This window comes from Lemur catta, chromosome 8 (genome assembly GCF_020740605.2).
Source record: "Lemur catta isolate mLemCat1 chromosome 8, mLemCat1.pri, whole genome shotgun sequence".
In the NCBI taxonomy this organism is placed as follows: domain Eukaryota; kingdom Metazoa; phylum Chordata; class Mammalia; order Primates; family Lemuridae; genus Lemur; species Lemur catta.
This window is the reverse complement of record NC_059135.1, coordinates 64298490-64324764: the sequence shown is the minus strand read 5'-3', so window position 1 is coordinate 64324764 and position 26275 is coordinate 64298490. Positions and strand designations below refer to the sequence as shown.

Sequence of the window (26275 nt, the reverse complement as noted above, 5' to 3'; positions counted from 1 at the left end):
GATAGATCATAGCTCACTGCAGCCTCGGACTCCTGGGCTCAAGTGATCCCCCACCTCAGCCTCCTGAGTAGCTGGGACTACATGCCACCATGCCTGGCTAATTTAAAAAACATTTTTTTTTTTTTGAGAGATGAGGGCTGGCTGTGTTGCTCAGGCTGGTCTTGAACTCTTGGCCTCAAGCAGTCCTCCTGCCTCGGCCTCCCAAAGTGCTGGGATTATAGGTGTGAGATAATGCCAGGACCAGTAATTTTTAATTTGTTGTAGTGCTAGATTAGGGCTTCACATTACAAGAATGAGCTTGACGTGGCGTCTGCCCTCTACAACTCACAATTTAGTCATCAGACTGATGTATAAACAACTACCATTACTATCTTAGTGTAACTGTATAGTAGTACTGAGGGAGCATTACAGAAAGTATTGCTTAAACTGAGATGATCACTAGGACTTTGATAAGGAATCTACAAAGTGGTGATATCATGGTTTGTTTTAGGAATTGACAGTTTGTTCCCCATAACTGAAATATGAATTGAATGGGGGGTTAAAGCCTGACATGAGAGACATTCTGTACTGCATTAGAAAATTAGTGCTCTGTGCTGTGGAGTGGAGACCTATTATGTCCCTAAGGCAAATAAAAATGATTTTTAGATTATCTTTGCTGATACTCTTCTGTTACCATAGATAATTAAGTGCCAGTACTAAAGAACGGTGGAATTTGCACGAATGAAATGCACAGACTTGCATCAAACTTCATTTTTAACCAACAAATTGAACTTAACTAATGAACCTTTTAATTCTTAAATAACTGAGTCAGCAACTGATCACATTAGATTGATTACAGTGTAAAAGGAATCAAATTTTGAATTCCTACTAAGATTACTTGGATTCACCACAGAATTCTATTACAGTGAAATAAGTTATCATCTCACAAATCGTTATTTTACAAAAATTTTTTCTTTGCAGTGCAGTATTTGCTAATCATAGGGTGAACTCAAAAGAGATTGGGGAGGGAATAAAATTACTTTATAATCTGAGAGTTGTCTGGGGTTTAGTTTTCATTTATCTTAATTTTTGACTTCTCTACTCTGACATGAACTTACATGGTCAAAGCTGGCATAACCTGCTCTCAAATATATTTCTGTGACTCTACCAGTTAGGCGAGCTAAGCTGAACATCTGGTTTTTAAAATCACCTACTGCTCTACACCCATTTTTGTCGACAGATTTAAAGAGGGCAAGTTTTGAACCTTAAAAGCTAGTTATCATCTTCCCATCATGATCATTTCACTTTACTGTAATGTGTTTCTCACTTTCCAGAAAGAACTCTAAAATGGTTTCTCCTTACTGAAAGAAGATCGAAAACTTGATACTTACAGATTAAAGACAAAGAGTCATTGAAGAAGAACAGCTTATCCTTTAAAGTGCTCTCTATTGTAGACTTAACATCAAAGTTATATTTTCTTGTGGAAATGTTAAACTTTTTTCTAGTTTTTGTTTTTCAAGACTTGAATATATCTTTATGTTTTAACTATTTGTCAGCTAAAAATCAAGAGATTTTTTTTTAAAGGCCCCAAAAGTGCTCTGCTTCAAAGTGCTTTCTTCATTTGACCACCCTTAGCTTCTGTGTCTCCATGTTCACTAGGATCAAGAAAACACTAGGATTTCCCATTAAGAAAAAAAAAATTTTTCCCCAGAAGCAGTTATTTTAAATAAAAGGGTATACAAAGTACAGGTAAATAATGGAATTATAACTATGTATTTCTGGAAAATTTTTGGCTATTGAAAAGCTACATTGGTATTTTGTGTGATTACTCCATCCTTTATGCCATATGTTAATATGTTTTTGACAATTCAGTAACTGCAGTCCCCTGTTAGTATTTAAGACAGATTGCAAGTTAGATCCAGTTAGAATTACATTTTCATAGAGACTGGGGCATAAGATAATAGTAACAGCAGGAAAGTAAAAGGATAAGTTAGGAAGCTGTTAAAACCACCTCAAAACCTAGAGGATTAAAACAACTTTTTACTGTGTTTTACAGTTCTGTGTGCTTTTTGAGCAGTCCTACTTGTTTGTTTATTCTTGGGTTCACTGTATTAGCATTTAGCTGGTGGATTTCCTAGGCTGGAAGTTCCAGGGTGGTGTCAGAGAAGTGCTGGTTGACATCTAGGCCTTGCTCCATATGATCATTTATGACATGGAGGTCTGAGGACAGCATTCCAAGAAAGTGAAAACGGACGCCCATAAGATCTCTTGCAACCTTGCAAATCATATAATGTCACTTAGAATGCCTTTTAGTCAAATTAAGGCTCACAAGGCTAACCTGCATTCGCGGGGTGGGGAAAGAAGACTACCTTGTCCTGGGCAGACCAGGAACATTGCATTGCAGAGGGCGTTGCGTAGTAGGATGGCAGAGATTTGTAGCCATATTTTATAATTTACCACAGGTTGTATAGAATTATAAGAATAGGTATCCTTAAAAATGTCATGATTGGGATTGCTTTAAAATAATACAGGTGGTGGTAAAATAGACAACGTTGGTCAAATGTTATTGAAGACTGTTAATTGATATATGAAAGTTCATTTGATCTCTACTTTTGTGTAGGCTTGAAAATTTTCATAGTAAAAAAAGAATTTAAGTCATACTCAGGTAATCTAAAGTCCATTTTGTGAAGTGATTTTAACTTTGTCTTTGATTTAGCTTTTACTGGAACAGTACTTTTTTATTTACTACTTTCTTTGTCATGTGTAGCTGCTAAGACTAAATCAGCAATTTACAAAGGGAATTATTCTTAAGACTTCTTTACAGATTTTATTGTGATACAAGTTACAAAAAAGTGTCTTTTTCTTTTATAAATAATTTTTGCCCTTAATTAGCAAAGTAAGACCAAGTACATTAAAGAACTTTTGGAAAACTAAATATAAAGAAGAAAAACAAAACACACTAATAATGCTATGACCCATAGAACAGTAAAATGTTAAGAAAGGCTATTTCTTTCCAGTTTTTTAATGCATATGCTTATATAAATAAACTTGTATACGTTTCTTTACCCTGCAGTGAATAGCCTGTACATAAATCTGAATGACTTTAAAAGTCTTTTTATAATATATCTTAGAGATAAATTTCAAATAATGAAAAAGCCTGTAGAATCTCTACTAAGCTGTTTTATGAAAATCTTAACACTGATGGTATTGCTTAATAATAGCTAATATTGTGTGCCAGTAAAGCTCACAATATACCTGTGAAATTGGTACTACTATTATCACCATTTTGTAGGTGAGGAAATTAAGCATTGGAAAGATTAAGCCTTAGAGTCACACCAAGTAAGAGGCAGCCTTCAAAACTTGAACTCATAACTATCGTATTTCTTCAAATAGTCAGAAATTGGCTGATACGCAGAAAATTAGGCAATGCTTAATTTATTTCCTGCCTAGATTCAGTTTCCTGTTTTGGAAAAAATAGGAAATTAATTTTATTAATGAATACATTAAATACATTTTTGTTAATGAATACATTAAAATGCAGAGGAAGACTATTAGGTGTGGGAAGTAGCATGTGATAATATGGATAGGGCCATGGCCCTTTTATTAGGCTGGTTACTGGGTTTACTTGACAGATGATCTGAATAAGACTGTTAGTGTAGTAATGGGACATAGTGATCTGTAGAGTAATGGAAGAAAATACATATTAAGAAAAGCCTTCATAAGCAGAATCAAAAACTTTTGGACATTAACGCTGCTATTTCTCTGCTTTTAGGAATTCACAGCTTTCCAAATTTGGTAAACTAAAAAAAATCCAAGCCCTACATAGTGGGCTACAGTAGTGGTCAGAGTAAGTTTTACTCTTAATTAGGGTTATTGGTAGAATTCCTTTACTCTGAGTGTTATTTTTATATTGTCTGAAGTTTTTTGGTTTATTAATACTTTTTCATAATATCCCAAATTCTACTAATTAGAGACACTAAGTTGTCAGCGGCGAGGAAAGGGAGTGCTAACTAAGCCTGCTCAGATAGGAAGTACAGTACAAGCAGAAGGCAAGGAGATAGGATATGTGTCTGGGAAAAAGTAAATAGATCAGTGTAAGTGATTAAAAATCTTTTGTCAGCCCACACTGTTCTCCTGCGTTTTCAAAACTTTATTTCTAGCATCTTTCTGGACCTTCTGGGTATTTCAGACTGCTCATTCTTTAAAACCAACTTATCTTGGTTTGCTGCCTTGTCCTCCACTCCCAATCCCCTGCAAGAAAAAGAAAAAAACAGTAAAAACATTCATTCTTCATCAATATTCTAAATAATCCTCTCCTACTCCCTCCCCGTTACTAGGTAAATTCTCTCTGATTTGAGAGGTATGTTTTAAATCTGCCTTCTATCCATTACCACTACTTTGGACCCTCACTAATTTATCTTGGTGCCAACATGTCTTTTCCTGTAACTTGACCTCTACTGATTTAGTTATGGGGGACTTTTTGTTTTTGGCTGACCCTGTTTCAAAATCTTTAGTAGCTTCTAAGCTTGTAGCCTATAGCAGTGGTTTGTTTCCCATGGTTACACAAAGGCAGTAAAAATTAAATATTAAGTTACTTTCAATATTGCAAAAATGCAGCAAGTTATATATGAATCTGTTATTAAGGCTAGACAAAACTAGATAAAGTTTTGTTGGAGTACTAATTGTTTCATCTTTGAAAACTCTAATTTTCAGAAACATCATTCGTGAGGTCCTTAGAGAAGAAAATAATGTACAAACCACTGGTGGTAGAGAGCTTCAAAGTTGTTGCTTTAAAGTACATACTCCTGGCCGGGCGCGGTGGCTCACGCCTGTAATCCTAGCACTCTGGGAGGCCGAGGCAGGTGGATCGCTCGAGGTCAGGAGTTCGAGACCAGCCTGAGCGAGACCCTGTCTCTACTAAAAATAGAAAGAAATTATCTGGCCAACTAAAAATATATATAGAAAAAATTAGCTGGGCATGGTGGCACATGCCTGTAGTCCCAGCTACTCGGGAAGGCTGAGGCAGTAGGATCGCTTAAGGCCAGGAGTTTGAGGTTGCTGTGAGCTAGGCTGACGCCACGGCACTCACTCTAGCCCCGGCAACAAAGTGAGACTCTATCTCAAAAAAAAAAAAAAAGTACATACTCCTGAGCAGAGGACACAAATGCCTTCATAATCTACTTTCTAGATTTATTACCTTTGGAGTTCTTTCTGTTCCTCTCTCACCTTCCATACCTGAATCACATGCCTCGAATCAGATGCCTCATACATTAATTTTCAATTTTCCAGTTCTTCTTAAATGTGCTTTAGCATCTTTATACCTTCTTCCTTTTTTTCTAGTTTTTCTTCAAAGGTCAACTCAAATGTTACCTCCTCTGAAGTCTTTCTCATCTTGTTGGAACTTTTGGTTCCCCATTTATTGCTCCCATAGCATACTGATGATTTTTTTTTTAAGTATTAGGTCATTGAATAAAATATGAAATGTCCGATTTCGAATCAAGTGTGGCTTATTACATCTCTGGCAAGAAGCAGTACAGTTAATCAAAGTATGTGCCTAAACTGTCATCGCAGTTTTGCCATCTTAACGGTAACTTGTGTAAGCCAGCAGCAAAGAAGCCTGGAGAGTAAGTGGCAATGAAATCTCAAAAGGCATTTTCCACAGCTTATTCACAATTAGATATTTTTCCTTGCAATAAGGGTCCAAAGCCTGGAAGAAGTGGTAGTCAGTTGGTGCAAGGTCTGCTGAAAACGGTCGATGACAGAGTTTCCATGTCCAGCCTCTGTAGTTTGAGTAGTGTTATTTGTGGTCGGATGTTGTCTTGCAAGAGGATTGGCTTGTCTCTATTGAACAATGTTGGCTGCTTAATTGCAAGCATCATCATTTCATCCAGTTGGTTGCAGTAGACATCTGCTGTAATGGATTGACCAGGTTTCATGAAGCTGTAATACCAGCACTGGACCATCAAACAAACATTGTTGGCCGGGCGTGGTGGCTCATGCCTGTAATCGTAGCACTTTGGCAGGCCGAGGCGGGAGGATCGCTTGAGCTCAGGAGTTCAAGACCAGCCTGAGCAAGAGCGAGACCCCGTCTCTACTAAAAAAAAAAATAGAAAGAAATTAGCCAAACAACTAAAAATAGAAAAAAGTAGCCGGGCACAGTGGTGTGTGCCTTTAGTCCCAGCTACCTGGGAGGCTGAGGCAGGAGGATCACTTGAGCCCGAGAGTTTGAGGTTGCTGTATGCTAGGCTGACGCCATGGCACTCTAGCCCTGGCAACAGAGTGAGACTCTGTTTCAAAAAAAAAAAAACATTGTTAGCTTTTTTATTCGGTTTTCGACTGTGTCTTAGCACTTCATCTTTATCCAACCATTGTACCAAGTGCTTGCGATTGTCAAAAGGAATCCATTTTTCATCACATGTGACAACATGGAGTAGACATGGTTTGCCTTTATGTCATGACAGCAAGGAAAGGCAAGCTTCGAGACCATTGAAAGAAACCCTCCAGGGATGGGCGTGCAGAACCTGTGAGTGCCACCACACCTGGCTAATTTTTTCTATTTTTGGTAGAGACAGGTTCTCACTCTTGGTCAGGCTGATCTTGAGCTGCTGAGCTCTAGCGATTCTCCCACCTTGGCCTCCCTGAGTGCTGGGATTATAGTCATGAGTCTCTATGCCCATCCCTTGAGGGTTTCTTTCGGTGTTCGTGTACCACCCTCAACTTTTCTGCAGGCCCTCCAACACAGAGATACTTCTATTGTACCTCCCTCAGCAGTAGACTGGTATTGCTTATTTGAAGAAAGCTATGGTTAGAGGGGGGTTCTTTGTTCTATTGATCCTTCTCTAGTCTTAGGCAGGCTTTATGTGCGCTAATCCTCAGAGGTAGGGATTCTCCAGCATTTTTGCGTTTTTTCCTGCCTCTGTTTATTCTAGAGTCTAGAGTGCAGGCAGATTCTATGTGTGCCCCTTCCTTGCTGTGTGCTGACCTCTGCCTTGCATTTGCCTTGTATTGGTGGAGGTTTTGGGGCAGATGGGTTTCAGGGCCCTTCCCCAGTGGCTACAGTCCTCTACCTATGTCAGTGGCAAGTCCTTGCTGAAATTGGGTTTCGTAACCCTCACCTGGCAGCAGCTAATCACTGCCTTGTACTCACATAGGGTCTGGAACATGGGTAGACTTCTTTAGGTTGTCCTCTTCTAGTAAACATAGGCCCTGCATGATTATGCTGCAGAAAAAGACTCTTAGGTCTTCTGCCTACCCTGATGCTTTCTTGTGAACACTCAGTAGAGGTCTATGGAAAAGACTCCCCTTGTGTTTCCTCGCAGAGTTTCTTTACTGTCACCCTAGCAAATATTTGGCCTTTAGGAACTTAAGAATTAGTTAAATTTTGATCGTTTTTCCTCAGCTTTTAGGGTGGCCACCTTTATTCCTTCTCTTCCAGCAGAGAGGCTTGTCATCCTTTGCAGTTCATTTCATCTTGTTGCCTTGAAACCTGAGCTTTCTGGTGAACTCAAGAAAGTCCACCAGATTATAGATTATCCAGCTTATTTTTGTTATGTTAGGATGGGAGGGATGTTCTCTTGTGACTTTGTATTGTGCAGAGATGAAACACTTTCCCTAGTTTTGTTATGAAAATAGAAAGAAGGGAGAATATTTGTATTAACACCTATGTAAATTTGCATACGTTCAATAGTTAATAGTTTGCCATATTTGCTTTTTTTTTTTTCCTTTTCTTCCTGAGACAGGGCCTCGCACTGTCACCCAGGCTTGGAGTGCAGTGGTGCCATCGTAGGTCACGGCAGTCTCCAACTCCTGGGCTCAAGAGATCCTCCTGCCTCAACTTCCCCAGTAGCTAGGACCACAGGCGTATGTCACCATGCCCAGCTAATTTAAAAAAATTTTTTTATAGAGATAGGGTCTTGCTGTGTTGCTCAGGCTAGTCTTGAACTCCTGGCCTCAAGCAATCCTCCTGCCTCAACCTCCCAAAGTGCTGGGATTACAGACATGAGCCACTGCACCTGGCTTATACATTTACTTTCTGAAATACGTATCGATATTTCAGAATCATTTAAAAGTAAGTTGCAGACATTGTGACATCAGTAAAATTCAGTCCATATGCAAACTGTTGTTGTCTTTTTGAATTAGAATCCAATCAAGTTTCATGCATTGCATTTGGTTTTGTCTCTTTAGTCTCAAACTAAAATAGTACTTCCATGTTTTTTCTTTGTGACATTGACTTTTTGAAGTGTCTAGGCCAGTTATCTTACAGAATGTTTTCAGTTTTGGATTTCTCATCCTTGTGGTGTTCATATTTAATTATGGCTATTGTATATTTCAGTTCTGAAAGTTCTGTTCAGTCATTTTTTCAAAAGTCCTCCTTTTTGTGTTTTCTGTTCCTTGCACATATCTTTTAAGCTTTTCTTTATGCAAACATTGTGAACATAGTTTTATAATCTTTTTAAAATACTTGACAGTTTTTGCTACTCTTATTTTCTCTCATCTTGTGTCTCAAGGACCTTGTTTGTGGTGCTTTATTTATTTCAGTGTATACTTAGTTATTCCCTGCTCATTATACTTGAAAAATTATTTGTAGAAATGGTTTAAAGCTTAGCATATTTCTCCAACAAGATTTGTGTTGGCTTCTACCAAGTTCTTAGTAGATCACTAGGTTTGGTGTCCTATGAACTGGCAAAATGAAAGTTTAAATTTGCTGGAATCTACAAATGCCTTCAGGGAAAAATTGCCTTTTGTTCTTTCTTGTCTCTGGGTTTCCATTTTCCCTTCATTATTGACCTAGTAACTCTTGTCAGTTCTTCGAGACTTTTTAGAAGAAGTTTTTTTATATTTTATCAAGCATTTTTCATTGTTTTAGGGGAAGGATTGGTTTGAATAATCTGCCATTGTGAAGAACTGAAGATTCTCTCTGTAGCATTTTGAATATCTCTTCTATTACACCTATATAGTATCTCATGATATATTATTTATTCTATTCACTCCCCCCCATGCCTAAAGTACAATTTCAGGAGATAAGTCCTTTAAGTATTTCCTAGAATTTAGCACCTACTAAACTGAGTATTGTTCGGTACCTAGTAACTTTTAAAAACTGAACTGGAGGCCAGGTGTGGTGGTTCACATCTGTAATCCCCCCACGTTGGGAGACAGTCCCTTGAGGCCAGCCTGAGGAAGAGCGAGACACCCCATCTTTACAAAAAATAGAAAAATTAGCCTGGTGTGGTGGTGTGTGCCTGTTGACCCAGCTGCTTGGAAGGCTGAGGCAGGAAGATGAGTTGAACCCAGGAGTTTGAAGTTGCAGTGTGCTATAATGACACCACTGTACTCTAGCCTGGTCAACAGAGCCAGACCCTGTCTCAGAAATTCAAAAGTAAATATAAACTGGAGCTAGAATTTTTAAAGGAAATTATATTTTCATTTAAGGAAATTAAATGGAAAAGGTAAGTTAGAGTTCTGGATGCTAGGCCAAAGAATTTGGATTACCTTTTTAGGGTGATGGAAATCAACCATAAATTTGATTGGGAAATGGTGCCATTACTTAGTAAAAGTTGTGAGATTTTTTTTTCAGTTTCATTTAGCATGTGACTGTGAGGTCTTGGTAACTTGCAGATAACATCGGGCACAGAATTAATTTCAGAGTTTTGTATGTCAGATAATGACACAATTCCTTTTGGCTTTTTGCCTGGACTAGGAGGAAGTTTAAGGCAAGATATTTCCACAGAATGGATTTGAATAGATTTAATGCTGTTTATGGGTAGGAAAAGCTTTTGTTGTTTTTGGTCTAAAGATTCTTTGTGGTGTTCAACAGGCCACCAAAAACATAAATTTGCTCTTCAGAATTTTCTAGGAAGCCCCGCAGAATGAAATCACCTGTTAAAAAAGTAGTTACTTCTCTAGTAGCTTAAGGAAGCTACAGGTTTGTGAAATGGACAGACTACATAAACTGTGAAATTGGTGTGAAAACCTGTTTTCCATTCTTGTTGCTCATGTCAACCACTATTAAAATGCCTTAAGGTGAGAGCACATTAAAAGAATGGCTAAACTAGGTAAACTAGCAGTTATATCAGTTCCGAAGAATCTTTACCCAGAGACTTCATCTCAGAAGTTGAAAAGTTCAATAAAGGAAAAATCTCAAATATTGATTGTAAAAATTTTTGTGGCACATTATCTTTGTTATGCATTTAAAACCAGTTCTGGAGAATGGAAAATGTGGCCTCTTGCCTGCCACAGGTCAGTGCCTGCCCTTACTGAGTCATAATAGATGTGTTGATGACGAACAAGAGCACAGAATTCCAGTAGTCCTGTCATGCCTAGGACTTCAGTGAGGCTCAAAGCAAGTACAAATTAAGTGTGTTATGGAAGCTGCATAACAATCATGAGTGCTGTATGCAAATTGAGTGGCAAGACATGGCAGACAGGCCCATCTCTGTTCTGCTCAAGTGCACGTTCCACTCTCCTGACTTCACTTATAAAACACAAGCTCAAAGATAAAATCATGAAGAATTTCAGGATATCAACAGCAGAGCTTTTAATCAAGCATAGGATCCACATGGGTGAAGCTAGCCATGGTGATAAGTTTTTATCTTATCACCAAATAGGAAGAGAACTTGGCAGTCCAACTCTGGAATCAAATCTGAATTTAAGCAGCACTATATAGTGACAGAAGGAAACTAAGAGACTACTATTACATTGACCATTGAGGAAAGATTGCACATATGAACTTATTTTGTGCTGTATACTTTTAAGTTTTGGTTAATAGCATTAAGCTTCAAGTACCCTTTTTCTGCTAGTCTATTTTTCTTGCTTATACCTTTTCCTTTATAGCATTTATAACTATTTAAATTATGTGGTTATTTGTGTGATTTGTTCCCCTCTAGACTACAGTTTGTTTGTAGGCACCATCTCAGTATGTTCAGGGGTATCTTCCCACCTCCTCCCCTTATTTAGTATTAATTAATGTACTTAGCACGTAAGTATCCAAAAAACTTTGTTGAATGAATGAGCTTGAAAAGATGCCTCATGGAACCTTGCAAGGTGTATGGTAGAAGTTTTTCAAGGACTGCTCATTTTACTTTTCACTATATTTTTTGCTTTTGACCTACAACTTACGCAACCAAATTACATAAGTTTTCGTGTAACACCTACATTGTCAAAATTCAATCAGTTTATGTAGAGGAGTTGCCAAAAATAGTTTCATACAGTGTCAAATTATATCTCTCAGAGGACTCTGCCTCTTTGTCTTCTCCCAAGAGGTTTTTTTTGAGCAGATACCCTACTAGGTTAGTTTTATTCTACAAGTAAGAATTGAGTATAAATATAGTCAAACTACAAGAGATACAATTAAGAAGCGTTATTGTTGCTATAGAACCAGCTGTTGACATACATCTTTCCAAAAGCATTTTGTCTCTCTGTTTAAAATCCTCAGATCACAAACACAGTTTCTTGTTTAGTGTTTTCATAGCCTACTTAATAAAATAACGTCTTTAATTGTTTAATCATTTATGGACTTTTACACATCGGTGTTTGATCATTAATATTGTTTCTCCTAATGAATGCCTTTTTAAAATTTCCAATTCAAAATTCACCTCTTTTTAATGATAAATTTTGTATGGATTTATCGAATATGTACATAGTTTATAAAAAGCTGATGGTAGAAAAGTTAGGTGACCATGTCCTTTATCATCCAAACCAGACCACTTTTAAAAGACAACGTTAGGCACTGTTAATAATTATTCTGAGGGAATGAGCATAAATTAGGATTTCTGGGGTATAAACTGGGGCTCTTGTTGGCAAACCTTTTTCCCCACTCTTTACCCAAGCCCTAGTCGCACTTTCCACTGGCAGTGACCCTCAACCGTTTAACTGTTTCTTCTAGGATTTATTTACTTTCATTTTCTAAATGATATGCTTATACTGTTATTTCATGATTTTTTCACTACTATATATTTTTTGTTATTCACCATTCTTACTTACCCCACCTGCCTCCATCTGGTAATGTGTTTGTGGCAAAAGTGATTCTATAGTCTAGGTTTACATTATTAGGACTATGAAAATATTAAAGAGTACACCTGAGTGCAACCATACCTCCTTTCTTTGAACAATGGCTCTATTTTCCCAAGTTAAAAAATTAATTTTTTAAATTGCCCTTCTACATACTCAGCATGTTTTTTCCAGTTGTACCGCCATCTCTGCCACATGCCTATGAAATGTAGTTTCCATGTAGTACTTTTTTTTTCTTAGAACTTTTGCTACCCGAGGTCCTGTTGTAGTCTGATTGCTCCCTATGCTTTCTATATGCCATCCTCAACTTTCCCTTTGTCACTGCTTCTTCAGTTCCATGTATGGTTGTTTCATGCTTTATGCTTCTATTTTCCTAGGACATGCTCTTCATTGAGCTTACTGTGATTGTGTTATGTGTTTTTTTTTGTTTTTTGTTTTTTGAGGCAGAGTCTCGCTTTGTTGCCCGGGCTAGAGTGAGTGCCGTGGCGTCAGCCTAGCTCACAGCAACCTCTAACTCCTGGGCTTCAGTGATCCTACTGCCTCAGCCTCCCGGGTAGCTGGGACTACAGGCATGTGCCACCATGGCCAGGCTAATTTTTTCTATATATGTTTTAGTTGGCCAGATAATTTCTATGTTTTTAGTAGAGATGGGGTCTCGCGCTTGCTCAGGCTAGGCTGGTCTCGAACTCCTGACCTTGAGCGATCCACCCGCCTTGGCCTCCCAGAGTGCTAGGATTACAGGCGTGAGCCACCGCGCCCGGCCGTGTTATGTTTTTTTGATTGGTTGTTTTAGACCTTGAATGTGTGAAAATGTGTCCTATTCTCAGCCTTACACAGACAGTTCTATTGTCCTAAGAGTTTAATGTTGGTGTTAAGAACCCATTCTAATTACTTTAAATTTGTATGTGACCCATTTTTCAACTCTGGAAATGTAACAAGATCTTCCCTTTATTTCTGGTTTTCTGAAATTTCAAGATGATATGTTGTGCTTAAGGTTGGTCTTTTTTCATGGTCCTGCTGAGTACTCTTGCATTCTTTGAATGTGGATATGTATGTCCTTCACTTCTCAAAAGCTTTCTTTATTTCTTTGAGTAATTTTCTATTTTCATTTTCCTTTGCTTATAACCCTGTCAAATGATAACCCTGTGGACAATTCTTTTATTTTCATGTTATATTTTCTCCTTTTTATTCTACTTTCTGGGAGGTTTCCTTAGCTTAATCCCAGTCCTTATGTTGAATTTATTTCAATGTATGTCATTTTAAAAAGTGTCACATTTTGAATTTTCATGAGCTCATTAATGAATGAATGTTATTTCATCCCTTTGAAGATAAAAATTAGCCCCTCTTCCTCAAATTTTCTTCTCCCTGCATCATCTTTAAGTTCCTTTTTTTGTTTGTGTAGCTTGGTTTTCTTTTCATATTGGTGGCCTTCCTTGGATACCTAGTGACCCTTGATGTTTGTCTATTAGAGGAAAGCACTAAAAAACCTGATGAACTCTTGGTGACTACTAGTGGACTTTGCTGTGGAGTAAAATGGTCAGGTTGCAACCTAGCTTTTTAAGTGGGAGCATTCCAAATGGAATTATCTGGAGATTTCACTTCTGATACTGTCTGGTGATCCAATGGTAGAATACCTTAGTCTCCTGAAAGTATTGTAGGGACAGGACCAAGAAAAGAGTCTTTGGTCTCAATATTGAGTATATGAGACTTTCTTTTATTCCTATACTGACCTCTGCCTGAATCCCTGCAGAGATTGATAGTACATGGGATGGGGGGCACTGTGTGGAGAATTACCTATAAGATCTTTATTCTCCAGAGAATAAATATACTATCTTTGGGGGAATGGAGCTGGGGAGGAATCTGGGGTTCTACTGCTCAAAATACAGATTTTAATTCAACTCATTTTTCAACCCCATGCGTCATCCTTTTCTCCCCACTCTGATTTTTTTTTTATTGTAGTAAAATATACATAACAAAATTTACCATCTTTTTTTTGTTTTTTTCCCTGGACAGAGTCTTCCTCTGTTGCCTGGACTAGAGTGCTGTGGCGTCAGCCTAACTCACAGCAACCTCAAACTCCTGGGCTTAAGCAATCCTTCTGCCTCAGCCTCCCAAGTAGCTGGAACTACAGGCATATGCCACCATGCCTGGCTAATTTTTTTCTATATATATTTTTAGCTGTCCAGATAATTTCTTTCTATTTTTAGTAGAGACGGGGTCTCAGCTCTTGCTCAGGCTGGTCTCGAACTCCTGAGCTTAAGCGATCCTCCCGCCTCAGCCTCCCAGAGTGCTTAAGATTACAGGCGTGAGCCACCACGCCCGGCCAAAATTTATCATCTTAACCATGTTTAAGTGTATGATTCAGTGCTATTAAATATATTTATAATGTTCAGCCATTACCACCATCCATTTGCATAACTCATATCATCTTCTAAAACTGAAACTGTATACTCATTAAATAATAACTCTCCACCTCTACTCCTGCCTCTGGCGACTACCACTCTACTTTCTGTCTCTGTGATTTTGACTACTCTTAGGTATAGTCAGGCACACCACATAACAATGTTTCCAGTCAATGATGGATCACATATACAATGGTGGTCCCATAGCATTATAATATTGTATTTTTACTGTATCTTTTTTATGTGTAGATATATTCAGACATACAAATATTTTCCACTGTGTTACAGTTGCCTCCAGTATTCAGTACAGTAACATGCCCTACAGGTTTGTAGCCTAGGAGCAATAGGCTAGGTGTGTGGTAGGCTATACTATTTAGGTTTGTGTAAGTACACTCTATGATGTTTGCACAGTGATGAAATCAGCCTGATGACGCATATCTCAGAATGTATCCCTATCCTTAAGAGAGAAATGATTGTGCATACAATGCAGTATTATTGAACCTTAAAAAGGAAGGAGATTCTGACATATGCTACAATAAATATAGATGAAACTAGAGAACATTAGGCTAAGCAAAAAAAGGCCAATCACAAAATGACAAATACTGTGTGATTCCACTTAAGTGTGAGAGATATGGTCAGAGGCCTGCTTCTAAATCCTTGCCCCAGAAAAAATTTAAAAGTCTTTTTAATTTATTAAAGTAATGTCCTTGGCAGCACTATTTGTAATAGCCCCAAACTGGAAACAATCCACTGTACAGTCACAGTAGAATGGGAAAATAAATTGTGTGCATTCATACAATGGAATGCTACATAAACAAATTAGAGTGCACTTAACAACTGCTTGCAGCACTATGGATGAATCTCACAAATATGTTGGGCAAATATTTAAAAATTAGGCATAGCTAATTGTTCCTTGTGACATAGATTGAGGAGTGTTTAGTGAAGAAAATTTAGAAATTATTAATCTATAAAGTGGAAGGCATTCAATTCCACTTTTTATATAAACCAAATTTAACATTTTGGTTTATTTCCTTAGAAATTTCTTCCTTTCTGTTTTTTTGACATAATTGGAACCATACTTTATGTGTAGTTTTATGGGTTGACCTTTTTACTTAAAATATGTGACTGACCAATCGTATAGTAAGCATTCTTTGAAAACATTCTGGGAAACACTGTATAGCTGTGTGATCATGTGCAAATTACTCTTTCAGTGCCAGTTTTCTTATCTATAAAGTGGGGATAATGTAGTGCCTACTTCATAGGGTTGGTTTGGAGATTAAGTGAACTAATAATCAGAAGGTCCTTATCCCGAGGCCTGGCATATAATAATAAATATCAGTTATTGCTATTATTTTTGTTATAATTAAGAGTAGTAAATAAAGGCAAATAAACTTCATTTCTTAACATTTTAATTTGTGTTTATTGTACCTGTTGTATTCCAGGAACAGTTATAAAATACTTTAAATGATCTTGGCCTAGAAATTAGAAATTCTCTGTTGAGAAGGAGAAATTGAAAGGTAAACAAGTTATGGTGGAGGGTAATATGATGTGTTAATAAAAATATGTACAAAATGGAAGCACACAAAGAAAGGTGTTTGTGTTTAAACCAATGACCAGGAATTGGATGGGAAGTGTATAGACTTTCCAGACACATATAAAGGCTTGTGAGAGCATATTGTGTTAAGGGGTATGCAAATAGCACAATAGGTGTAAGCATTGAAAATGCTAATAATAGAGAAAAATGCCAAGAAAATCAAGAGTAAATTCATGTAGTATTTTATATACAGGCAAAACTGAGTAAGAAGGACCCAGATTTGTAAAACAGCAGACCTCAAGGCTCCTCATCCTGCTTTTACTGTGTGTGTTTGCTCCATTTGATGGATAGTTAGGAAACCATAGGTTGCCCTCAGATCTCTCTGCCTTGTAGAAGAGAGGTAGTGGTGATAGTCTCACAATTTACATTGTGGGATGTGGTTAATTTGCATGGCTAATTCTTGATTTGACCTGATGATTAATGAGGATTAAGCAGTAAAGGCCTACATGTTTTCCCAAAGGCAATTAATGAAAATTTGCATTTCACAGAAAACCTTAAGAATGGAGTCTAAACCTTCAAGGATTCCAAGAAGAATTTCTGTTCAACCCTCCAGCTCTTTAAGTGCTAGAATGATGTCTGGAAGCAGAGGAAGTAGTTTAAATGATACCTATCACGCAAGAGACTCTTCCTTTAGACTGGATTCTGAATATCAGGTAACACATTAATTTGGAATATATATATGTACATAGTCTTTTTCAAAGTCCTTGGGGCCACATTTTTTTTTATTTTAAAAAGGTGTAGTAGCTGGATCTGAGGCATCCTATAATCAAACCATTAATATATCTGTAGCAAAATGAATGACTAATGTTTTTCAAACTTTTTGGACTTCAGAATTATGGGAAGTGTCAGAATAAGTATAGGTTTAACTAAACTGGTCAATGTGGATGGCTTTGTCAAAGGAACAAAGACTGCATCCTCTAACTACACAATCATTCATCTGACTTTCTCTGAATGTACACAAAGCAGTGGTGGTATAATGGCTGTTAAGTGTTTTGGGGTTTTTTTTGTTTTGTTTTGAGACTATGACTTCTAAATATTTTGCGGCTTTTTTTTTTTTTTTTTTTTTTTTGAGACAGAGTCTCACTCTGTTGCCCGGGCTAGAGTGCCGTGGCGTCAGCCTAGCTCACAGCAACCTCAAACTCCTGGGCTCAAGCAATCCTCCTGCCTTAGCCTCCTGAGTAGCTGGGACTACAGGCATGTGCCACCGTGCCCGGCTAATTTTTATACATATATTTTTAGCTGTCCATATAATTTCTTTCTACTTTTAGTAGAGACGGGGTCTCGCTCTTGCTCAGGCTGGTAAATATTTTGCTTTTAAGTTGGGTGATTATTAAATTAACAAGCTGTCCTTTTATGAAGATACCAACAATCTTTTATGTGAATTTTTGGATTTTATTGTTATGGTTAGTAATGAGACTGCAGTGATTTATCTGTCTCCTCTATGGTAGCAAGTCTTCTTTAGGATCAATAGCGCTTTGGTTTTTGAAATGGCTTATCAGTGTTGTAACACAATAGTTGCAGTATAAGACAGTATGAGTCTCAGAAGGCATGATCTGTGTAAGTTTAATGCAGTTTATCTTATCTTTCAAACTTAAGTTCATTACATTTTTGGCTGAACAGCTAATTAAATAATGTGATTTGCAAAGGTCTGATTTTGAGGTAACTGAATCTAAAAGAGTCCTTTAGTGAAAATTTCTTTATAAGTGTTAAGTGTTTATATATTTATATATCATGTGATACAATATATGACAAAGTTTCATTTAAAAATATTTCTACACAGTAATAAGCATTTTATAAAACATTCAGAGAAAGACTAAAGTAAAAAAATAGTTTATCTAAATGTTCATATCTACTACATACTTCCTAACTGACTGTATATGAACTGTTTACTTGGTCTCATTTTAAATGTTGATATTATACTTTTTTATTCTTTGGCTAGACACATGTACACTTGCTGCTAGAGGTATGAATCATACATGTTGCATTCTGTAGCAATGTGGTGACATATAAAGGGAACAGAATTGTTTCTTTTCTCTATATTTTCTTTATAAAATTTTGTCTACTGATCTTATCTAATTATTTGTAATATATAGCTTATTAGTGAGGAACACAAACCTTGAAACCACACTATACTGCTTGGATTGGAGTCCTGTTGCACTACTTACTAGCTATTAACATCTTTGTGTCTTAGCTTCCATATCACCTACCTGATCCAATTGTTAAAGGAATTAATACTGTATATTGAATGATAGTGGTATGTGGCACATGATAAACACTATATAAATGTTAGTTACTTCAGCATTTGTTTTTATCATAATTGTTAAAGTAATTATATTTTAGGTCCTAATGTCTTGAATATATTTAGAAAACTTACTGACATTAACTCTTTTCAAACTGTTCCTTACAGTTTTTTCTTAATATTGTAGATTATTCAGAATGTCCAATTTTTTCATTAAACAAATAGAAGTATTTTAAAAACCATTTAAATGACATTTTGATGACTTTGAAATGACCTCACCTAGATAGTGGTAGCAGTAACACATTAGTGTTGAATTCCATTCCAAATTTTTAGTGTATTTAAATAAAGTAAAATTGAAGAATTACTTGCAAACATCCAAAAATCAAACCAAATAGGATTTTTAAAATCTTTTATTGATTCTTAATAAGATTGACTGATTTTATGTATTTGGGGGATTTCTTTAATGCTTTTCAGTTGTTTAAATTGCTTATAATCTGTTTTTTAATGGATTATGGGAATAGTTCAGATCATAAATCAGTGATTCTTATCCTGCTTTGCTTTTTAAATTTTGATCTAGAAGTTGAAACTCCTATGTTCCTGAATCAAAGTATTTTACTTCTATTTGTTTTCTCTTCTCTAAAATGGTGATAGTAACAGTGTCTTCTTCATACAGTTAAGATTAATGGAAAGAAATAATACATGTAGAGCACTTGGAATAGTGCCTAGAGCATAGTAGGGGTTCAGATGTTACTAGTTATAATTATGATTGTTATTTATACTACTATTATTATTTCCTGGCTTTACATTTATTTGAATACATAATATCTTTATAGTATAATGTTATCCAAATATTAAAATTACATGTTGAATATTAAGTTTTGTTTAGCAGCTCAGCAAAATATGTATTTAATGAAAGAAAGAGACCTCTAAATGTCAGAGAGAGCTTTTTTTTTAAATTGCTGAAGCTTTCTTACAACTTTCTGAAACAGAACTCCCCTTCTTATTTCAGGCACCCAGTGAAGCTGAAGCTTCATAAAGGAGGGTCAGGGCTAAGGCATGGTAGATCGATTTCAGTTATGTTATAGATTTAATAGTATGGGAACGTTTTACAGTTATATAGTACTTGATGTTTTATAGAACATTTTTCACTTACAGTTTTAGTTAAATAAGACAGATATTTGTGTCATTTCATAGATAAGGATCTGAAGTCTGGAAACTTTCATAAGTGATTTCCCCAAGTTACATGATTAGGATGTAATGTATGTACTTGAGCTTTAAGAATCCAAGACTGGCCCAGCGTGGTGGCTCATGACTATAATCCTAGCATTCTGGGAGCCCGAGGTGGGAGGATCGCTCAAGGTCAGGAGTTCGAGACCAGCTCCTGAGCAAGAGCGAGACCCTGTCTCTACTAAAAATAGAAAAAATTATCTGGCCAACTAAAAATATATATAGAAAAAATTAGCCGGGCATGGTGGCGCAGGCCTGTCGTCCCAGCTACTTGGGAGGCTGAGGCAGTAGGATTGCTTAAGCCCAGGAGTTTGAGGTTGCTGTGAGCTAGGCTGACGCCATGGCACTCGAGCCCAGGCAACAGAGTGAGACTCTGTCTCAAAAAAAAAAAAAAAAAAAGAATCCTCCAGTGTTCTTGCTCTGAAAAAAAAAAAAAAGAAAAAAACAAACAAACAAAAAAAGAATCCAAGACTTCTGGATAGCATTGTTTCTTTGGGAAAATGTAGGTTCTGAGTTCCGAACAATTGATTTCCTAAATATCTTGTGGTTCTTGGGCATTTGTAAGCTTGGCTTCACCTGATATTAATTGTGCTGGTGTTTCTGTTACTCCATCTTTAAGTTTTTATTACAGTTTGAATGGTTGAAAACTGTGATCATCTTATCTCTTTGGTAACAGTAAGCAGAATTTATATAATTGGAAAAGAAAATGTAATGCTGTAGTTTATTGTGTTAAAAGTAAAAACTTGGTGTATTGCAAATGTGATTTTTTTGGGTCACTTTTGTATTTTGGTAACTTATTTAAGCAGCCACTAATCCAACTGCACTTTTCTGTTTTGCTTTGTAGAAGTTTGGTTACTTTTCATTTTAATATGAAATAATAAAAAAGGCATTTTATGAGGTTGTAGGTGCTTTTTAAAGTTATTTATACCTTTTTTAGTTTATAGATTGACTGCTATAAAAGATCAGTACCATGCATATTTTGCATTGTATGTTTTTTTCTGGAGAATTAAAAGAACCAGTGGTCGGTAATTTTTTTAATGTACCTTATGCAAGGGTAGCTTCTTAAGTAATTTAGTAAATACATATATGCATATAGAATTAAACAGGAAAATGAAGATAATTTTAAATGTCATCAGTATGCAGATAGAATACTGAAAGTGGTAGATAAAATATAGTGAGTCAGGGTTGTAACATTAATAGGCATTACATAAACCCTGCAGCATTTTAAAGTTAAACTTGGACTCTTATTGTGGATAGCAGGAACTCACAGGGAAACACAACCAGTTCTTTAATGTGTATTGTTCATAAGGAAAAGAAAGATAAACCATTCCTCAGAAGAAGCAAGGTTCGGCAGTTTGGTCTGAAAATAAACAGTGAAATGATGTAGTAGACAATATCCCCAGTATTCCTACTGTAAGTACATAGTTTAGTGAAACTACTCCTTAGTAAACCATGGTGTAAGCAAAGGGCATGATGCCAAAATGCAGCTCAGTGAAAATAGTACTATAAAGGACAACAGTGATCCAAATATTTTCATTTTTCTTGACCCAGGTATTGTACCTATAGTGTCCTGAGGTTTAAATGGATTATAAGTCCTTCCATCTTGTATAAGTAACATTTTCTTGCCTAGATTTCTCATAAAGTTGGGCAAGGGATGGGTCCGTATATTCTAAAGATCAACTGATGTCTTTTTTATGAAAATTGAGAGGACCAGCCATTCTGAATAGAAACGAGAGTGTAAGTTTATTCCACATTAGTGTGGAGATGGGTACTCTCTATCACATGAATATTTAAAACAGTGAAGAGCTCAGAGTTGTAAGTTGTTGCTTATGGCTAAGGTCATTTTGATCTGGAAATTTTTCAGAAGCAGGATTGATCAGTCATCACAACCCCAAAACTACTTGTTTAAGCATCCATTATGCACAAGACAGTATACTTTGAAGATGGACTTATTCTCTGATTTCATTTGCCTCAGTAATTCTAGACAGAAGAAGAGATAAGGTAATAATATATTGTTATATGAATCCAATAACAGTTAAAAGAATTCAGAAGAGGAAAAACAAATTGCTTCAGACTGAAGATATTTGAACAATGGAGAAAATTGGATTGTGGAAACTAGGAAAAGGTTTAATTTTTGATTTTAAGCCAACAGCAAGACTAGCCAGAACTTCCTCCCTTCCATATGCTGATATTGACAAGCATTTTTGGTTTTTAGGGTGACATACAGGCTGCACAGGCTAACTTGAGTTATGAGTCACAAAAATTGTTTACTGAAGGGTGAATGTGTCTTTAAGCCTTGAGCACTTCAAAATTTAAGTATCTAAAATGACATTTATCATTTTACTAAGTCTGTACCTCTAGTCAATATTTTTAATGAATGACACAGTCACTTACCAGAAGCAAGTGCCAGAAAACTGGAGTGATTTTAAACTTTTTCTTAATTTCTCTCTTTTCTTTTCTTTTCTTTTTTTTCTTATTTCTTTTTTTTTATTTATTTCCAGGCTTTCTCTTCTTGGTATTAATTTCTCATGTTGTCTCTAAATCTGAAGAATTTTTGTCTTTTATAATTGCTCTCTGTTCCCATTAGTTTTGTTGCAGGGATTGACTTCTTGCGATTCCAATGGCTTCCTAATTGGTTTTACTACTTTCTGTCCATTCCATCCTTTTCATCTTCCACACTCCTAAAGGTCTTTCTATAAAATAATTGATCTGATGTATATTCCCTCCTTCAGTGGTTCTAAATTTATCTAATTTAAAATACTTTTATTCTGAATTACATCCTTCAAGTTTTGGAAGTATAGTAAATGCCATTTTAAAAAATGGGGACAGGATTATGTGGTATTTGCTATTCTAGATGTCCAGCTGGTCAAACGTGGCAGTTTTTTAAAATTTTAAATTAAAACTTTTTTTTATTTTGGTCTCTGAAATCCAAAGATCTTAGAACTACTGGCCTGCAGAATAAGGTCCCTTAGTGCCCTAATGATGGCATGTAAAATGGTTTGGTTCTGAAATATCTGATGAATTTTATTTCTTATTTCTTATTCTTTATTTCCAGTTCATTGATTGGGTCTCTGGGGAATGTTAGATATGGAAGGTGTGTGAGGCCAAATTTGTGCTAAGCTGAAGAATGCCATATTTTATTTACAAACTATTCTCTGGGCAGGGTGTGGGTGAAATACTGATTTAGCCCATTCCTACTTTTTTAGCCTTCCATCTGCTTTTCCATATATGTACAAAGTTCTCCAGTGTTACTATGAACTAATACATTTCTTGAATGCATGCAGTATGCTTCTCATAATTGAAGCATAATAGAAGATCACATAAATAGTAATGTCTTAGAAGAAGTCCAATTGAATAGTTTATATGTTTTTTCATGTTTGTCTACCTGTAATGTCCTTCTTCATTTGCCTGTCCAATGAACTCCAGTTATTACCTTCTTTCAATCTTTCCCTGCCTCCCTCAGAAATTTTCTGTAAAACTTTCAGTGTACCTCCTGTTTAGCACTTATTTATATTATAATTATTTATTTACTTGTCTGTTATCTGTACTCTAGAACTGTGGTCCCCAAATGCCATGTTGCGGCCCAGTACCGGTCCGTGGCCTGTAGTCTGTGGCTTATTGGGAACTGGGCCACGCATCACTGGCTGAGCTCCACGTAATCCCCCTGCCTGACCCCCTCCCCCGACCCCTCATGGAAAAATTGTCTTCCATGAAACTTAGGACTTAGGAACCAGGCTACACAGCAGGAGGTGAGTAGGGAGCAGAGCGAAGCTTCATCTGTATTTATAGCTGCCACAGCTGCTCCCCATTGCTGGTGGTACCGTAACCTGAGCTCCACCTTCCCCCTGAGCTGTGGAAAAATTGTCTTCCATGAAACCAGTCCCTGGTGCCAAAAAGGTTGGGGACAGCTGCTCTAGAACTTTGATGGAGCCCAGTATTTGGGCACTCATGTTTGTCATATGAATTTTAGATTAATCTTGACTGAAATTATGGCACATGATACATTAAATTTTTAACTCCTGTTAAGCAAAATAACACTTAAAATGATGTTGTTTCATTTTAATATTCTTTAATAAAATAAACCATTTACTGCGTACCTAATTTATATGTTAACATGGTTTAAAATTGTTTTCTTTCATGTCCTGAAAATTACTTTTATTTTGGGAGTCCTTCCTGTGTCTGAGCAATTTAGAGATTATATGCTTGATTTTTCTTTCTTTTTGTGTGTGTGCATGTGCGCAAGCACACAGGTAAGAACTTAGCAATGAAGGAAAAATTTTTGTAAAAATAATAGGACGATTTCAATAATTGTGGTGGAAATATGTTCTTGTTATTTCAACCTAAATTTTTGAGGACACAAACTAGTTCCCTTTTTATCCACTATATTGAATAAACTTTAATCAGTTAAAGAATTAGAAGTAAAATAGTTTGTACATTATGAGTGACATTTGTGTTATGTTTTATTTTGTATAAATACATGTTAAAAGAGAAAACCATGATCTAAGAGTTCTTAAATATGTGCTTGTATAGTTTCTTGATTCACTGATGAAGAAATTTCAAATAATAGGATTTTTTTCTTTTTTCTTTTTTTTTTTAGCATACCATTATTTGTATGACTATATTCCTGAGAATAGGCATCAGAACAGGGAGAAATTTTTTATTACCTGAAAAAACTCATTTTTGTAGTAGGTATTCACAGTCAGTTTATAGCTTGGTGTTTTGTTCAACTCTAAGAGGAAACAAGTTCCTCAGAAGGTTGAAGTAATAAAATGGGAAAAATGATCATAAAGTTTTTGCTCTTCAGTGTTTCACAATCAAGTGTTTATGTACAGTTACAAAGAGAACACTAATCTGAATCAGATTGACAGATCAGCAACATACAGTTACAGTATATGTTAATAGTAAAGGCACAAGTGGGTAGAAGGGAACAAAGACTAAGAAAAACTACATAGTAGAAAAATTGGTACTGTGAGGAACAAATGGTCCTTGAGAATTTATTAGAGCATTGTAGGGTTAAATTTAATATTGAATGCAAGCATTTTGTTATTTAAAAAAATTTTTTAACTTACAGTCTACATCAGCATCCGCATCACCATTTCAATCTACGTGGTATAGTGAATCTGAGATAACTCAGGGAGCACGCTCAAGATCGCAAAACCAGCAAAGAGATCATGATTCAAAAAGACCTAAACTTTCCTGTACAAACTGTACTTCTACCTCAGCTGGGAGAAATGTTGGAAATGGTTTAAATGCAGTATCAGGTAAAAATTAAATTTTTGTAAGAGTCAATCTATATGTGTTTTGGACTAAAGCCATTTTTCCCAGATGTAACAGTTGTTTTTAGGTTTGTGATTAAGTAAGTAGAGAGTGTGTTAGGACAGTGGGTCAGAAATGTAGTGGGATTTCCAAAATCTTACCTTAAGTTAGTGCTAGAACTGATACTAACTCTTCATTTTGCATTTTTATTTTAAATTTGGTACAAACATCCTACTTAAGCAAGATGTTAGCAAATTTTAATTAATTAGAATGGCTGGAGTATATGGTAATCAGATTGTTAAAAGCGTTGTGTAATTCTCTTGGTTATTATAAGAGGTGAATTTTTAAATTGTGACTAAGAAAGCCAAATCTACTTATGTATGCTAAAAATAATTGCCTAAGCATATCTTTTATAAATGTTAAACATTGTGGTATATAATATTTACTTTCACAAAATATGGAAACTCTTTTGTTAAGAAAATAGTTGATGGTATTCTAGTGGGAATTCCCTACAAAGAATTAGCAAGTCACAATTCTAGCCCTCTAATTAGTTGGGTGGCCTTGGCAAGTTACTTAACCACTCTGGGATTTAGATGGTCTATCCGTAAAGCTTGATGCTGGTGTTTTGTATTCAGAGACATATGTTTGTTGCACAAATTAAAAAGATTTTTTTGTTGAAAAGGCAGGAGGCTTTTTTCTCACTCATTCCTCTTCAAATGAAATGTTAGCCAATGTCTGAAATAGTTTTAAGGGAAGACAAAACTTGTGATGACACAATTGGAGGTAAAATTCTTAAAATGCTTATGTATTATTAATTGAATTAGTGTAAGCGATTCCTTTCTATTTTGATAGGCAGGACCGCCATGGGAAAGACACTGCCCATCTGAAGGATATTAAGAGTAGTGTGATGGGTAAGAGCAGACTGACCTTAACTTTGTAGACAAACCGCTGTGCCAGAGATATTTTTGTTGTCTTCTGCTATGTGAAGACATAGCATTAAATACACTGGGCCATTTCCCTTAATGAAGAGAAATTATTAAGGCTATTGGGACTAGGAAAGGAAGAATCAAATTTCAAGGTAAATAGTGAGCGGAACAGAGGTTTTAGACAATTTTTAATTTACTTTTAAATGAAATCATATCTAATAAAATTTAGATAATTGTAACAACACTTCAATTCTTAAAGAACCAGATGTGGTATATTTCTGATAAAATTGTATTATAACCCACAATACAGTATCTTCCATTTCAAGATTGCTTTGATTTTGATTTTGGCAGTTCTTTAACAACACTTTCGTTGACTTTTTGTGAAATTCTGCGTCTTTGGCAAGATTTACATTTTTGTTCTATAATCATTTTACATCATATTTACATTATATGATCAAATGTTATGAAAAGTGACTGAGACATTGACATCACGTATGGGGGTAGATTTTAATGTTGGGCAAAAAAGAATGAGTAGGAAATACTTTATAAACGATTAGTTCATTAGTGAATAATTTTATGTTTTGCTGAATTTTGCTTCTGATTGCCAGTATGTAACTGGGGATTCTTACAATATATAACAATAACT

General features: G+C 36.0%; 1 protein-coding gene across 6 annotated transcripts in view; it reads left to right on the top strand.

Annotated features, from left to right (window-relative positions):
- The window catches only part of MARCHF7 (membrane associated ring-CH-type finger 7), a 48173-nt gene that overhangs the window by 2143 nt on the left and 19755 nt on the right, over window positions 1–26275 (top strand). For all 6 annotated transcript variants that reach the window (XM_045559239.1, XM_045559237.1, XM_045559236.1 and 3 more), the window contains exons 2-3: window positions 16470–16634; window positions 24519–24708. In XM_045559239.1, the coding sequence (XP_045415195.1) occupies window positions 16482–16634; window positions 24519–24708 (343 nt within the window). In that variant the 5' untranslated portion in view covers window positions 16470–16481. The remainder of the gene's footprint in view (window positions 1–16469; window positions 16635–24518; window positions 24709–26275) is intronic.